Source organism: Dipodomys merriami, unplaced genomic scaffold (genome assembly GCF_024711535.1).
Source record: "Dipodomys merriami isolate MVZ:Mamm:240054 unplaced genomic scaffold, mDipMer1.0.p SCAF_158, whole genome shotgun sequence".
Lineage (NCBI taxonomy): Eukaryota > Metazoa > Chordata > Mammalia > Rodentia > Heteromyidae > Dipodomys > Dipodomys merriami.
This window is the reverse complement of record NW_027202915.1, coordinates 2724644-2742023: the sequence shown is the minus strand read 5'-3', so window position 1 is coordinate 2742023 and position 17380 is coordinate 2724644. Positions and strand designations below refer to the sequence as shown.

Sequence of the window (17380 nt, the reverse complement as noted above, 5' to 3'; positions counted from 1 at the left end):
AAGCACATAGGAAAGCACCCCTTTAAATGGGGTAAAATTTCTAGAAAGTAAACCCATATTTGCTCATTTTATTCAAATTTCCCTTTCAACCGAACAACGTGCATTTTACAGGTCACCACCTACCCAGATTCTCAGAATAAGGTACAGCGATGACACGGGATCATTTTTTGTAGCCAAGAGTGAAGTTAGTCAGGCTGGGAAGGTGGCTCAATGGTAGAGTGCTTGCCTTGCACGCATGAGGCCTTGGGTTCGATTCTTCAGTACCACATAAGCAGAAAAAGCCGGAAGTGGCACTATGGCTCAAGTGGTAGAGCGCTAGCCTTGAGCTGAAGAGCTGAGGGACAGTGCCCAGGCCCAGAGTTCAGCCCCATATGACCGACCCCACCCCCCACCCCCCCACCCCCGTTAACAAATTCCTCAGTTGATTCTTACATGGGGTGAATTTCCAAACTTTTTTTTTTTTCTGATCTTGGGCTTGAACTTAGGGCCTGGGTCCTGTCCCTGAGCTTTTTCGTTTGTTTTTGGTTTTTTTGGGTCCGGTAGTGGGGCCTGAACTCTCGTCCTGAGCACTGTCCCTCAGCTCTTCAGCTCAAGGCCAGCACTCTACCACTTGAGCCACAGCGCCACTTTCGGCTTTTTTCTTTTTGCTTATGTGGTGCTGAGGAATCAAACCCAGGGCCTCATGTATGCAAGGCAAGTGCTCTACCACTGAGCCACCTTCCCAGCTCCCATCCCTGAGCTTTTTCACTCAAGGCTGGTGCCTTACTACTTGAGCCACAACTCTACTTCTGCCTTTGTTGTGGTGCTTAATTTGAGATAAGAGTCTCAGGGAGGGGCTGGGAAGGTGGCTCAGTGGTAGAGCGCTTGCCTTGCATGCATGAGGTCCTGGGTTCGATTCCTCAGCACCACATAAGCAAAAAAGAAAAAAACTGGAAGTGGCGCTGTGGCTCAAGTGGTAGAGCACTAGCCTTGAGCTGAAGAGCTGAGGGACAGCGCCCAGGCCCAGAGTTCAGGCCCCATGACCAGACCCCCCCCCAAAAAAAAAAAAGAGTCTCAGGGACTTCCCTGCCCAGACTGGCTTCAAACTGAGATCCTCAGATCTCAGCCTCCTGAGTAGCTATTTTTAAAGAATAATAACTAGATGTTTCTGAACATGTTGTTTGAGGGAAAACATTGTAAATAAAGAGATACTGAGGGAATCATTACACTACTAAAACAATGCAGGTGTAAATATAATTCACAAGGGACTGAATTATAACATTGGTGGTATGAGCAAAGAAGAAAGATTTTGAGACATGTTTTATTGGGAAAATCAGGGCCTAGTGTTGAGCTGTGAGGCCAGGAGAAGGAGAAATAGTAAATCCAAATGCTGAGTGAGAGGAGGGCTGTTTGGTCTTGTTTGCTTGGGGACTATATATTTAATTATTATTATCAGTATACCTAAAGATGCAGAGGTCTGCTTGTTTATTGATGAGAATGCAGCAAAAGAATTTCACTGTAGGAAAAACAAGAAAATACTGAATGAAGGGAGGAAGAATGGTAGCAATTGTATGATAGATCAAACATTCTTTTCCGATGTTACTCCAAAGCATTAATGGCATGCTTGATACAAATTCTCTATACTGGATCCAGAATTAATTATGAGTAAATTTTATCTTATTCTTTATTATTTAATGTTTAGCCTCTATCCTGCATTTCATGTTTATGTTTTTATAAATATTTGGAATTTCAAAAGTAAAAGTAATTTCTAGGATTGTAGGTTTTTCAACATACTTAAAAATATCTTCAGCTTAATCATGGTTATGATTTCAAAAATGTGTTTTTCTCTCTTTGTATCCATGTTTAGGTAGATTTAACTATGGCTATTCAAATTTGAATAACATGTAAGCCATATAGTATATAAAGCATTAAGCATTTAAAGGAGAAATTATAAAGTGTGCTCTTGTAAATAACCTGAAAAGACAACCAAATATCTAATTTTTATGAATGAATTTTTATTTTCCGACACTCAGTATTTACTCTCATTTAACTAGCTGGATCGTTCTCAAACATACTCTCTTGATGAATTTTATGAAGAACAGTTGCAGCAAGGTGTGCGGGCTCTGAAACAACTGGAGGTCATCAAGGATAAATCAATTTTAAAGATAAAAAGCACAATCTTAAAGGTAACTCTTACTATGTACTGCCTGAAGCATGACTCCAAATTGTTTCCTTGGGAAATGGGCAATTGGACAGAAAGGGCAGTTGACTGACCAACTGATACTACCTATGTAGTATGTATAAGAACTTTTTAGCCTGGTGCTGGTGGCTCATGCCTGTCAGCTACTCAGGAGGTTATCTGAGGATCATGGTTCAAAGCCAGTCCAGGCAAGAAAGTCTGTGAGACCCTTATCTCCAATAAACTACTCAAAAAAATCGAAAGTGGAGCTGTGGCTCCACTGTGGTAGAGCGCTCACCTTAAGCAAAAGAAACTCAGGGACAGTGACCAGGCTCAGAGTTCAAGTACCAGGACTGGCAAAAGAAAAAATAGAACTTTCCAAAATGTTACAGAATATGCAAAGAAATATGTATGTATTTGTTGATATATGTCTGAATACCTATATATGTATATTTATACATGAACCTTAAAGCATAGAATCTATCTTGAGCTGGCAATGTAAAGGGAAACTATACTAATAATAAAGTTTACAGCATTCATAAGATAAAGAAAAATCTATTGCTCAGGAAAAACACAACTAGATGAAATAAAACTTTACAAAGGATTTTATAAAGAAGATAATAAATGATGTCTTTGACACATTCTTATTGTATGTACTGGTCACTAATATGTACTTCTTTATGTGACTTCCCAAACTTGAGTCAATTCCTTGGATGAGGCATGAACTTGCAAACTTCAGAAGTAAATTTTTTCTTTCATTTTATTTTTATTTTTTAAATTTAATGTTATTGTAGATGTGATGTACAGAGGAGCTACAGTAACATATTGTCAAACAGTGTTACCCCCCTCTAGTTTTTTCTCCCACTTTACCTCCCCTCCCCCCAACTCTTCCCTCCCAAGTTGTAAAGTTCATTTCCAACATAGTATCTTGTGAGGATCACTGTTGCATTGGTTCACCCTTTGTCCTTTTTCTCACCATTTTGTGATTCCTCTTCCTATCCCCAAATCAGACAAATATATATACAAGACACAGGGCACCAAAATAAAAAAACAGTGACAATGGAATAAACCAAAGGGGGGAGGAAAGAAAGAAAAAAGAAATAACTTCAGATAGTACATTAAAAAAAACAACACCTCTTGTTTGCATATCTTGAAGTTCATTTTGATTACCATAATTTGATATGGCTATTGAGCTATTGATCCTCTGCTAGGACTATACTAATTATTACAAATGAGGGAAACCATGGAGCCTATGTTTCTTTGAGTTTGCTTTACTTCACTTAATATGATTTTTTTCCAAGTCTTTCCATTTCCTTATGTATGTGGGGTGATGTTGTTTTTTTCTGATAGATGCATAGACTTCCACTGTGTGTGTGGTGTGTGTGTGTGTGTGTGTGTGTGTGTGTGTGTGCGTGTGTGCGTGCGTGCGTGCGTGCGTGCGTGCGTGCGTGCGTGCGTGCATGCATGTGTGTGTGTGTATCACATTTTCTTGATCCATTCATCTATTGAGGGGCATCTGGGTTGGTTCCATGTCTTAGCCATGGTGAATAATGCTACAGTGAATATAGTTGTGCTGGTAGCTTTAGTGTGGCCTTTTTGTGATCATTTGGGTAAATGCCCAGAAGTGGGATTGCTGGGTCACAGAGGACCTCTATGTATAGTCTTTTGAGGAACCTCCATACTACTTTCCAGAGTTGTTGAACCAGTTTACATTCCCACCAACAGTGTGGTAGCAGTCCCTTTTGGCCACATCCCTGCCAACATCTGTTGTTATTTGTTTTCTTGATAATGGCCATTCTAACTGGGGTGAGGTGAAATCTTGATGTTGTTTTGATTTGCATTTCTTTTATGGCCAGAGATGTTTGTTGAACATGTCATCATGTGTCTACTGGCTATTCTTCTCCAGAGACGTCTCTTTTCAATTCTTTAGCTCACTTGTTAATGTGGCAGTTGTTCCTTTGAGTTCTAAGTATATTTTAGATATGAGGCCCTTGCCTGTTGTATGGCTAGTGAAGATCTTCTCCCAGTCTGTGGGCTTTCTATTTATCTGGCTAGCTATGTCCTTTTTCCATGCAGAAGTTCTGCAGTTGAATGCAATACCATTTATACAGTCTTTCTTTCATTTGTTGTGTTTCTGGATCTTTATTTAGGAAGTTTTGACCTGTAACAAGGAGCCATAGTATATCCCCTCCCTCAATGTCTTCCTATAGTAGTTTCAGGGTATCAAGTTGAGTCTGGTTCAGGGTGTTATATAAGGATCTAACTTCAGTTTTCTACATGTGGATAGCCAATTCTGCTATTCTTCCATCTGATGATTTTAGCTTCCTTATTAAAGATTAGGTGGCTGTAGGTGTGTGGGATCCTTTTCTGTGTCTTCAGTCCTGTTCATGTGCCAGTAACAAGCTGCCGTGTGTGTGTGTGTGTGTGTGTGTGTGTGTGTGTGTGTGTGTGTGTGTGTGTGTGTGTGTGTGTGTGTGTGTGTGTGTGTGTGTGTGTGTGTGTGTGTGTGTGTGTGTGTGTGTGTGTGTGTGTGTGTGTGTGGCTTTATAATAGAGTTTCAAGTTTGGTCTTGATATTCCTCTGGCACTGTTTTTCATGCTAAGGATTGTTTTTGCTATTTGGGGTCTTTTATTTTTCCATTTGAATTTTTGGAATTCTACTATTAAAGAATGTTGTTGAGATATTGATGGGTGTTGCATTGAATTTGTAGGTAGCTTATGACAGTATTGCCATTTTCACAATATTAATCCTCCCAATCCAGGAGCATGGGAGGTTTCTCCACTTCCTTAAATCTGCTTTAATTTCCTTTTCCAAGTTTTTAAAGTTTTGTTTTTTTTTTTAATACAGAGGCCCTCCACCTCTTTGGTTAAGTTAATTCCTAGGTATTTTTTTGAGGCTATTTACAAAAGGAATTGCTTTTCTGATTTCAGCCTCACTCTTCTCCAGTAAAATTTGAATGAAAGTTGTTGATAAAGTCTTGTCCTACTATATTATTCAGGCTAATAAAATATTGTAAACTACAAATCATGATTTCATCATGTCTTGAAATTGTAGGTTTCAGAGAAGAAAGACATAAAAGAATATTTTGAGGAAAAGCTGTCTACTCTTGACACATCACATTTCAAGCTGCCTAAGCTTCGGCGCTTTTTAGAAACAAACCGGAGGTTTTTGGTCCTGGTTGACTACATATTTCAGGAGCTCATTCGTCAGCTTACGAACATTGCAGTCACTCAACTTTTGGAATTATTCAGTAATTCTGATAGAGTGCCTTTCTCAGTGGAAAAAAAGAATGAAAATCTCATCAGGTAATAAAATAGAGAGAGGGTCCCATAAATTAAATAAAGCTAGAATGTGAAAATCCCCCTTGTAACAGATATATTTATTTTTGTAATTCTTTGAGCTTATTAATTACTAATAATTTAATATTTTCCATGAAATTTAAGAAAGTAATCCCCATTTTCCTTTTCATTTGACATAGATATAGTTGTTGTAAAAAATACAAGATGCCCAGAGAAACCAGAATTTCAGATAACAAATAATTTCTATATATAAATATGTTCCAAACATTACCAATGCTAAAATTATTTGAATTTCTGAATTTCAGATAAACCAGAAATTTCACTGAGTGCCCTGTACTTTCATTTGTTCAATGTGGCAATCCTTGTATTGATATACTGTATCTTTAAAGTTCAGAACCAATTCTTAAAGATATGTGAGCTGCAAATGTAATGCCCAGAGACTTGAAGCGCCTAAAAAGACCACCAGAGACCAAAGATCAATGCAAGCGGCAATGAGTCGTTTATTGACGAGCTCGAGCACGGACCCCTCTGTGCACTGATGTCCGAGTGCAGAGACAGGCCCCCAGCACAGGGTTACAGCACCTTTTATATGTTCTTTGGTAAGGGTAAGGCCTCAGTATGTATTGGCAACGAATCAATACACCACGCGGGAAATTTAAATCATAATTCTAGCGGATGATTGGCACAGTACAAAGCGGGAAAAGGGCTGGGGCTAATAATTGGTCAGCCTTAGTGAGCTATTGTGCTCTAAACTAATTAGACAGTACTTCTAGGGTAATTTAGGAGAAGTGGTTGCCAGATGGCTACTATCTCTGACCCTGACCCGGGGGAAGTGGTTGCCGGGCAGCAACTATCTCCGATCCTAGGCCCAGAGAAAGTGGTCTGGAATGTATCAGGTACTTTGTCAGGTACTCCCTGCCAGAGGGTCGTTAATTTCAGCTCCAGATCCAGGAGTGTCAGGGGCTCAAGGGCGGGTAGAATAGCAGCTGCACTCTTCAAGGTTTAGCAAGCATGTGTACAGAAGCAGAAAGGCAAGTTAAAGAAAGTACAAAATGGTAAATACTGGTCTAATACAAAATGGCAAATACAGGTCTATCTGGTTATATATATCTCACGCTTCTCACAAGTTCCACTGGAACTTGTCTTAGTTCTAAGAGATGTCTATTGGATATTTTCCTCAGCTAAGAAAGTCTCTGAAAATATTTTGATTATTTATTTGTTTATTGTGCTGGTACTGAGGCTTGGAGTCAGGTCCTGGGTGCTATCCTTTAGCTTTTTTTGCTCTAGTATAAAACACTACCGCTTGAGCTACAGCTCTCCTTCTGGTTTTTTTTCTGGTTAATTGGAGATCAGGCCTATTAAATACTGCTATTATAAATAGTACTATTACCAATCAAAGCATGAATGTAGCCACTATTAACTTGTGGAACATGAATATTAATTGAAGTAGTACAATATGTCCAAACTGCCACCAGTTAGAAATAGCGTCTAGCAACAGCTGCAGTCTTGATGGTGAGTGCGCTGAGTGCTGGGAGTATGTTCATCGGAATGGTGCAGTCTTCGCACCCATAAACATGGGATGTCTCTCCCAGTTAGGGAGTCTTTCATTCCTTTCAGAAATATTTCCTACTTCTAGTGTGCATGCCTTAGTTTGTTACTTTTATTATAAGTATTTTATTTTTTATTTTATTGTGAATGGAGTTATTTTTATTTTTTAAATTTTTTCTACTTTTTTTAATTGTAGAAATGCTGTACAGAGGGGTTACAGTTATATGAGCAAGGTAATGAGTACATTCCCTATTGAGCATTGTTGCCTCCTCCGAATGGAGTTATTTTTGTGGTGTGGGGGGGAGGTCCGGTTGTGGGGCCTGAACTCTGGGCCTGGGCGCTGTCCCTTAGCTCTTCAGCTCAAGGCTAGCGCTCTACCACTTGAATCACAACGCCACTTCCGGCTTTTTTTTTCTGCTTATGTGGTGCTGAGGAATCAAACCCAGGGCCTCAAGCATGTGAGGCAAGCGCTCTACCACTGAGCCACCTTCCCAGCCCGAGTTATTTTTAAATGTTAGGATAATCATTGTTTATGTTTGGGAATAAAACTAGTTTAACTATGTTGACCTTGTCCTCAGATACCTTGTTGAATTTACTAGTTTGAATGACTTGTTTGCTTTCTCCATATTACCTGAAAATACAATTTTATTCCTTCCTTTCCAAACTGACATCTTTTATTTGTTTTTGTTCCCTCATTACCCTAACTGGTATATTATGCAGTACAATGTTAGCAGTGGTGAGACTGAGTATCTGTATCTTGTTCTTTATATTAGCTAGGAGCCTTTCACAGGTGCTTTGTATCAGTTGAGGAAGTTCACTTCTATCTTTAGTTTGTTGGATGTCTTTTTAGTCATGAAATGGGGTTGAATTGTTGTCAGATGCTTTTTTTCTGTGTCTATTGACATAACTATATATTAGGTTAATATATTACATGTGTACATTTTTATTAGTTGATCTAGCCTTACATTCTTGGGATAAATATCAATAATTTGTATATTATAGCATATAATCCTGTATGTGTGCTAATACATTATTCGGTTTATTAGTCCACTGCCTTTAAGCACAGCCTCCCACAAGGTTTTAGGACACAAACAAAATATAGACATGTTCTTTGGCATAGTGCAACACAAGTGGCGTCTGACCCTCAGCAAGGCCCTGAAGCCTCACAATTGGCAGTCTTCATTGTCGATAGTTTTCTAAATCAGCTTTTGGCCTTCTGTGTTCCTACCAGAACTGTCTATTATGCTGTACTTACAGTATCCTCGAGTTTCAATAGCCCTTACCTCCAAGCCCTTCCAGTTTTCGCCTGTAAATTCTTCCTTTGCAGCTCACTTGAGGCAAAGGCCTGATATTCACAAGGGTATTTTAATTACAATGACCTGACTTGTCTGGCCTCAGTTTTCTGATTTTCAAACACCTGATGGAGAAAGCATTTACCTTAACTCGGTTTCAGAGGGCTCAGTCGATCATGGTCAGATGTGTGTTGTGGGGCAGAGTGGTTCATACCATAGTGGCCAGGAAGCAGAGACAGGGTCAGTTTGCAATGATGAATAACCATTATGTTTGTGTGTAGATTCTCCCAGCAGGGCTAGCTCTGGTTCAAACCAAAATCCTGAGCTCTTGGCCTCCTGAGTAGCTAGGATGACAGGTGTGAGCCACCAGTGCTTGAAAGTTCCCTTGAATATATGTTTTCCATACTTTTCAGTCTCCCCAAATAGAACTTAGAAAATAGTGTTAAATTCTTTTCCTGATTCCACTGAAATGAGATGCAATTTTTCCCACATTTTTATTAGAAAATATCAATTGTTCAATGTAGAGGGTTTCGTTGGCAATTTTTAATTTTAATTTTATTTATTTATTTATTTATTTGGTCATGGAACTTGAACTATGGGTCTGGGCGCTGTCCCGCAGCTCTTCAGCTCAAGGCTAGCGCTCTACCACTTGAGTCACAGTGCTACTTCTGGTTTTCAGAGTGGTTTATTGGGAGATAAGATTCTCACTGACTTTGCTGCCCTGGCTGGCTTTGAACTGCGATCCTCACATCTCAGCCTCCTGAGTAGCTAGTGTAGCTAGGATTATAGGCATGAGCCACCTGGCGGCCGGCATCATTGGCTATTTTTTATTAGGCTAAAAGATACATAACAATATATATCAATGTAACAATTTTAAGGTTTGATTTGGTAACATTAAGTACCTTCATAACATTGTGTAACCATAATCACTATCCATTCCATTTTTTCCCCTTGAACTGAAGTTCTGTATCCATGAACAATAATTCTACAATATTTTCCTCCCTCTATTCTGTGTACCTCATATCAATGAAATCATAAAAGATTTGTCCTTTGTATCATTATTTCACTCGGCATAGTATCTTCAAGGTTCATCTACGTTGAAGCATGTATCAGAATTTCTTTCCTTTTCAAGATAATAGAATAATATTCTATTACCTATACATAGCATACTGTATTTATCTACTGATCTGTTGGAAAACATTTGGGTTATTTTCACCTTTTAGCTATTGTGAATAATGTTGCTATGAATATGTGTGTGTACATGCCTCCTTGGTTCTTGCTTATAATATCTTTGGGCACACACATACCTAGGCTGGATCTCAGGACAGTTCCGTGTCTCCACTTTGCTAAGCTGTGAGCTCAGAGCCTTGCACTTGTCAGGCAGCGGAGCCCTGCCCTGACCCATTTCTGTAATATAGGATCTTGCACTCCTTTCCAGACTCCAGCCCTCCTGTTTACACTCTGTGATTGCTGGGTAACCACCAGCTTTCCATTGAGTGGGAGGGGATCTTACTGGCTTTTGCCTAGGCTGGCCTTGACCCACAATTCTTCCATTTCTGACTCTAAGTAGCTAATGTTAGCTACTATTACAAACATGAGCTACTGTGCCTGGCTCACATCTGGCATTTTTATTTTTAGTTCATCTGGGGTTTGAGCTCTGGGCGTTGCACTTGTTAGGCGGGTGCTCTACAACTTGAGCTATGCTCTCAGCCCTTTTCTCCATTTTTTCAAATAGAGTCTGTCTTCCTTTTTGCCTAGAGTGACTTGGACTGCAATCCCCTATTTATGACTCACTACTTAGCTAGGATCCATGGGCACATGCTACCATCCCAAGATTTCTTTTACTTCATGACATGATTATAAGCCTTGAACCACAACCCTCCTGATGCTAGCTTCTCGAGTACCACGTGCAGCTTTTTGAGGAAACGTCCTTCCTTTTCACAAGATTGTGCCCTCTTCATCCAGCAGTACAGCCAAACTCTGATGCTCTCTCCAACATGTATTATTTTCTGAGACTTTAGTTTTCTTTTCAATAATAGCCATTCTAATAGTAACACCTCATTAGTAGTAATAATAATAATAACTCTAATTGTAATACCTCATTATGGTTTTCATTTGTATTTCCAAAAGATTAGTGATGTTAATCATCTTTTCTTGTACTTATTATCCATTTTTACTTTGGAAAAAAGGCCCATTCAGATATTTTTTAAACATTATAACTGTTTTTGTTATACCAAAATTCGGGGACCCCCAGAAGACCACGAGAGACCACGATCAATGTAAGCAACAAAGAGCCGGTTTATTGCAAGCTCGAGCTTGGTCCTCCGCGCACACGGTAACCAGTGACGCTAAGAGGCCCTGAGCATAGAATCAGTGCCGTTTTTATAGTATTGAACCAACAACTTTAAGGAACTTTTACATAAGAAATTACATGATTGGTTAACATTTACATTTAAAGCAAGCTAAACTGGGCAAATAATGATTGGTTGACCTTTACAGAAAAAATGTCCTTGGTCCATAGCTTGAACGAAAAAGGTTACCTCACACCCGGACCAACAGAATGCATGGCATGTCTTGCCCGGGGCTCTGAAGAATGGGTTGGTTAACAACTCTTAGTCCTAGGTGGGTGGGGGGCAACACCACTTGGGGGCTAACACCTGCCTTAAGCAAATGCCATCTATGGCTCCAAGAATTGTGCATGGCTTTCTGTCATAAATTCCTAGCATTGGGGCTAAAGTGGATCACGAGTCAAGTCGCAGAACTGAGATGGAGTGTTAAACAAAAATGGAGTTGCTTAGGTTTCTTAAAACATTATAATTCTTCCCTAGGGCCTTACTGCCTCGGCCTCCAGGAGGGGCGTTGCAGCTGTGCGGATAATTCTGAGGACTTTGCCCCCTTGGTCAGGGCTGTAAACCCTTTGAAGTCTTTTACTAAGCAACTCTAGGCTCACAGGCTGACATTCCACTACTAAGTAACTAAAACCAGTCACAGTTAAAACCATACAAAAACCATACAATCATCCAGTACAAAGCAATTCATACAGAAGCAAAAATGGCTGTTAGGTGCTGTCATTATATATATATATATATATATATATATATATATATATATATATGTTTTTTTGCGTTCTTCATTTTTGTCCATGAGTTATAGAAGTTCTTTATATTTTTTTTTTGGGGGGGGGGGTTGGGTCTGGTCATGGGGCCTGAACTCTGGGCCTGGGCGCTGTCCCTCAGCTCTTCAGCTCAAGGCTAGAGCTCTACCACTTGAGCCACAGTGCCACTTCCAGCTTTTTTTTCTGCTTATGTGGTGCTGAGAAATTGAACCCAGGGCCTCATGCACGCAAGGCAAGCGGTATACTTTTTATATTAATTAGATACATGATTTTAAAAGATTACTTCCTCCTGTTTTTCAACCTAGAGCATTGAAAGATGACCTTTATTCCTCCACAATAAAGATGACAAATAGTGAAGAACTCTTTGATTCAAATTCTGTTCAAGAATTAGGAGGGAAGGTAGATACTGATATTAACAAGGTAAGATGTTCTTAAAAACAACTATAGATTAAAAATCTAAGATGGATAATAAATTTTGGAGTTAAAAATATGATTCATGATTGCCGCGGACCGGGTTCTGTCGGGACGAAGGAGGATACCTAGGGGAGGAACCTGGAATAGGATGGGGAGATGGCAAACAGACAACTCACACACATTAGGAGTGGATGCTGAGTGCTGAGTGCGATTTAATGCAGAGGATAACAAACTTTTATAGCAAAAAGTCTCCAAAAGAAAGGGCAAAAGGTTACACAATCTTGCTACAGGGCTTCATTCTTGGATGGTCACCAGCTGGTCGCCTGAAAGGCACTTGTTTCCGGCTTATCTCTAAGAAATATAATGGGTTTCAACAGTTTGTCACCATCTCACCATTACCTTATTTCTATAGAGGCCTTAATTGTCCCATAAGATTTTTCCTGTTCCTTCTTTAATAGTAAGGTCACGGAGGCCTAGATCTAACAAGTCTCTTAGTAAATGAAAGAGAGTAACAGGAAGTTCTTTCTCCTAAGTAGTTATCTCAGCAATTGCCATACATTCTTTCTGTTCTAGCCGTACCTAGAGCTTCTTGCAACTCTCTTACAAACAATTCCTTCTGCTGAAGTGACTTCGTGAAACCCCCAATACTTTTATATTTGCTTATGACTTGTCTACTAGCCTCCATAAGAGGGGTTTCAGGGTAGCACTTAACTCTGGTGAGTTAGTCATATTTTTAAGATACTCATCAGATATTGGAGTCGTCAACACTCTTAAGAAAGAACTTTGAATAAGGGAACGTTGACAATGAGTAAGTACAATGAACAGCAGAAACAGTAAAAGATTAATAGGCACTCTTATGCAGTGAAGAAAAGAAAAGCAAGAACAGAAACACATCTTTCCCAGGGGTTTGTCAGCCTTTCCAGGAGTAGGCTTCTTAGAAGCCCTATTCTCCGAGGTAGACTTCGGTGAAGTCCCAAAACTCGGAGATAGGTCTCTGAAGCCCCTTTCTCAGGTCTGAAAGCTGGTTTCCCATGCTAAGCAGACTCCCCTGGAGTAGGCGTGGCACATGATTACAACAGTTCTTTGATCAGCTGTACACACTTTATGCACACATCTGCACATATACACATGTGCACATGTGTACATACATTTATTCTGTTGTAAAAATCTATGACACCTACCTCAAATTTCTCATTGACATTTGTTTCACAGTTCACTTACTTTAACTTATAAGTGTAGTTATAATTTGCTGTTTAAATTTATTATCCTAAATTACACATTGTATTAGTTTTATACTGTCACTGGTGTGCTAATATTTCTGTTACATTAGATTGTGAGTAGCAGTAAAGTAGAGAAGGATTTGAGAAAGATGTGTGCACCAGTATTTGAAGTAAATCTGTGCTTGAGAATTCCTGAGAGTGATTCTTCAGAAAATATTGCAGAGAATGTTGATGGATTTGACCACTGTATGATATGTGAAGACGATGAAATGTCAGAAGAAGGAGAAAATGTAGTCAAAAGTTGTTCAAGTGCAGACCTGCTCCTAGAAGCCAATAAACTTAAAACACTTGATGCCAGCCTTGAACCTGCTCCTTCAGGTAAGATGATGAGATTATTAAACCTGAAGAGAAATATTTTAAGATCTGGAAAATGATAGGTGAGAAAAACTTCCAACAGTTTGCATACTATATATTCATTGATTTTTACAAATTTTAAGGTAAACAGTACTAAAAGTGAGCAATAAACTTACAGAATTATTTGTGGCATATGTGAATGTAATTTTCCTACAAATCTTTTTGTAAAATCCCACAGATTGAAGTTTTAAATAAAATTTCAAAATTTGTTAGCTAATATTGGACATTGTATAAATAAGAAGCTTAATGAACATTTGACAGTCTTTATTAAGTTAAAACACCTGAAGCTATTATACACGTTTCTCTACACGTACAGTTTCTCACTTGGGAAAAGGATTTGATGACCCTCTTCATGAGAATGATGTCACCTAGAAATCTGTCAGGTGTTTAGACTCTTGGGTTAGGAGAGTAGCCAGCACGCGTAAGACCTGGGTTTCACCCAAAACACAAAAAAGAAGAAAGAAAGGCACACTCTTTCCTCTGTAAACCACCTTTCTCAGGACCTAGAGATGGTTGAGTATTGCCTTTCACATAACCACAGCAGTTTGTTTATCGTGTGTTGGGAGAGCCTTGTCATATATCAAGTAGTTATGTAGCAGTTATAAATCTCAGTGAATTCTTTATTCTTTTTTTTCCAATGGATTCCAATAAACACCGATGTCACAACAGCATATGAGAATAAACACATGTATGAGTAAGTATTAGACTTTTTTTACATTACAAGCAATTGTATTTTTTTAAGTCATTGTAGTATCCTAAACTACACTTTCTTTTATTTTCCCTCTAGAGTTCCAGAATTTCCTACAAATCTCTTTATACAGCCTAACCGATTAGAGTTTTCAATAAAAATTCAAAATTTGATAGCTAATATTGAAAATTGTATAAGTAAGTATTTAAAATGTTTAGTATATTTTGAGCAATATTTTCTTAAATTCAAGCACCTGAAGCTACTAGCCAGTGGTATGACAGGCACAGAGTGTAAGCAGGTCATGCATTCACAGTGTTTGAGATCTTAATGTGAACTTGGAATTATTTGAAGGAGGATGAATTATGTACATAGAGTGTATAAACTACTGGAGTTAGGAAAATAACTCAAGGCTTGAAATTTTCAGTTATGCACTATAGAATTTATTGAAATAGAAATATGTTATGTCATTTGAAAGCTTATGCTTATTTTAAATTCTGCATTATATTTAAATGAAACATGCAAATGGAGAAATACTAAGTTTTAGTAATGCCTACAGAATCCATTATGAATCAAGTAGCTGAGCAAAATCCAGAGATGTGAATGTTCATATTTGAAGACATTACATATTTGAAGACATTACAAACAGCTGTGGTTTCTTAATTTCTTTCCCCCAACGGTTCATAGACTTGTTCCACTGCTTTCTAGTTCTCAGAGTTAAAGATGGGACATCTGATGCTACTTTAAATTGCTTCTCTTGTATAAATCTGTCAGTTCTACTTATGGAAGTGTCCTGACTCATTATTCTGTAGACTATCAGTTTCGTCAGGGGTTTAATAAGTTGAAAGTTGTACATTTGGAGAAATAACTCTTCAGTGGTTGTTTGTTCTTCTTCCTGCATCACATTAGGTGGCTGTGGTGCTGGTATAACTTTTTATTTTTTTATTTTTATTTTCTTTATTTTATTTGTGAACATATTGTACAGAGGGGTTACAATTACATGGGCAGGATAATGCATACATTTCTTACCAAGCATTGCAGCCTCCTCCTTTGTTTACCCTTCACATCCCTTCCCAGCCTCCCCCCCTTTATTTTTATTTTCTGTCGGTCATTCTGTCAGTCGTGGGGCTTGAACTCAGGGCCTGGGCGCGGTCCCTGAGCTCTTTTGCTCAGGGCTAGTGCTCTACCACTTTGAGCAACAGCTCCACTTCCACTTTTCTGGTGGTTAATTGGAGATAAGAACTTCATAGGAGAGAGATTTCTGGGCTGTCTTTGAACTGTGATCTCAGCCTCAGATCTCAGCCTCCTGAGTAGCTAGGATTATAGGCATGAGTTACTGGCACCAGGCTCTGATACATCTTTTTAAGGATAGCTCTGTGACAGCTTGGTTAAGGGCAGTGTCTACCAAATTTCTCCACTATGAATTTACTGTGCTCTTACAACGAATAAGTTTTAGGGGTGAGCTTGTAACATTATACAAATATATTTCTAATCTAATTTAATCTAATCTAATTTGTATAATTTCATTATACAAATATATTTCTTTGTGGTGCTAGAGATGGAACCCAGGGCTCTAAGATATGCTGAACCACTATGATTTATGTATTACTCTTACCTGAAACTTCGTGCATTTGTACTGATACATCCTGCCCCAATTCAATACCTCAGGAGTCATTCTAGCTCTCTTGATATGTCACTTTCTCCTACCGTGAAAACATCTGGCTGATGTAATCAGAAATTTAGTTTGTTATAGTTTTGAAATACTTTAGAATGACTATAGAAACCCGTGAGACACAAATCCATGTCTTGTTTCTCCTTTTCTTTCCCCATTTTCCCTTCATCTTCTCCCCTGGTTTTCCTACTCTAGCTTTTCTTTGCTCTTAGCCTTCCACTTCCTCTGATGCCTTCACCCCCTTTCATCTTTTCCATTTCCTCCTCCCTATCTGCTCTCCTTTCTTTTCCTTTCCCTCTCTGTCTTCCCTGCTTCCTCTGGCCTCCCTCCCCTCTTCCTTCTGCTTAGTTCACCAGCGCCTTTTCCTTCTTCCTCATCAGCTCAGCTTACAGTTTGTAGTCTAAATGCTGTTTCTAAAGTCCCTTAGGCAAACCCCTTTCTTTCTCACTCTCTCCTGTCGGAGAAGTTACATAGTTCATTAGATTAATTTGTCACAATCTATTTTTCATCTAGAGTTCTTCCAGTACCTTGGCTAACTTTCTAAAACTTATATACCGAAACATTTACATTCTGGGTTTAGGTGGTTTGTTTGTTTGTTTTTAAGTCATGGGGCTTGAACTCTGGGCCTGGGCGCTGTCCCTCAGCTCTTCAGCTCAAGGCTAGCACCCTACCACTTGAGCTACAGCACCACTTCCAACATTTTCTGCTTATGTGGTGCTGAGGAATCGGACCCAGGGCCTCATGCATGCAAGGCAAGCGCTCTACCACTGAGCCACCTTCCCAGCCCCTGGGTTCAGTTTTATAACTGTCAGTAATTTGGGGGAATATATTATCGTTGTTGTTACTATTATCGTTAAGTAGGTATAGAAAGGGGTTTCAACTCAACAACTCAATGATGAGTGCACTGCGTCTTGATCAGTGCCACCCCTCAATGTTTCCCAGTCCCTTGCATGCCCATAGGTTGCATGGCTTCCTCTTCACCTCTGTATATTGAATGTGATGACCTGTTCACCCCTCCCCCTTGACCCTACCCCCAGAAAAACATGTTTCAGCTTCCAGATGTTCATTTTGTCTTTTTTTTTTTTGAAGTGGCTGTTCTGATAGTTTAACTGATACTTCATTGTGGCTATTACTTTTTCACTAGTAATTGGCAATGTTACTCACATTTTCTTCTCCTAATGTGCTGTTTATATATCTTCTTTTGTAAAATATCTTCTTTGGGATTTGTTTTTTGCCTATTTTTAGAAGTTTGGATGATGGTCTATTTATTGATTAGTTGTGTTCTTTATATGTTCTATGGATCAAGTCTTCTATCAAATACCTGATTTGCAAACATTTTCTCCCAATCTGTGCCTCATCTTACCATTTTCCTTCTGAGAACTAAACTAAATTTTTATAGAGCACAGCCCATCAATTTTTTTTCTTTTATGGATTGTGCTTTTTTGGTTTTATATCTAAGAATGGTGCCTAACTCCATTTATACTGGTTTTCTCTTAGAGAATTTACAGATTTGTATTTCACTTTTAGGAGTAGGATTCACAGTGCCTTTGTGTAAATATAGGG

At 38.9% G+C, this 17380-nt stretch overlaps 1 protein-coding gene across 3 annotated transcripts in view; it reads left to right on the top strand.

Moving 5' to 3' along the window:
- The window catches only part of LOC138827606 (dynein axonemal heavy chain 14-like), a 39912-nt gene extending 26541 nt beyond the window's left edge, over positions 1–13371 (top strand). The window contains exons 10-13 of one of the 3 annotated variants that reach the window (XM_070023253.1): positions 2034–2165; positions 5213–5463; positions 11718–11832; positions 13269–13371. In XM_070023253.1, the coding sequence (XP_069879354.1) occupies positions 2034–2165; positions 5213–5463; positions 11718–11832; positions 13269–13298 (528 nt within the window). In that variant the 3' untranslated portion in view covers positions 13299–13371. Of the gene's footprint in view, positions 1–2033; positions 2166–5212; positions 5468–11717; positions 11833–13268 lie in introns of those variants that run through there. The other 2 variants (XM_070023255.1, XM_070023254.1) reach the window with 2 other exon arrangements.
- The last annotated feature ends 4009 nt before the right edge of the window (positions 13372–17380 follow it).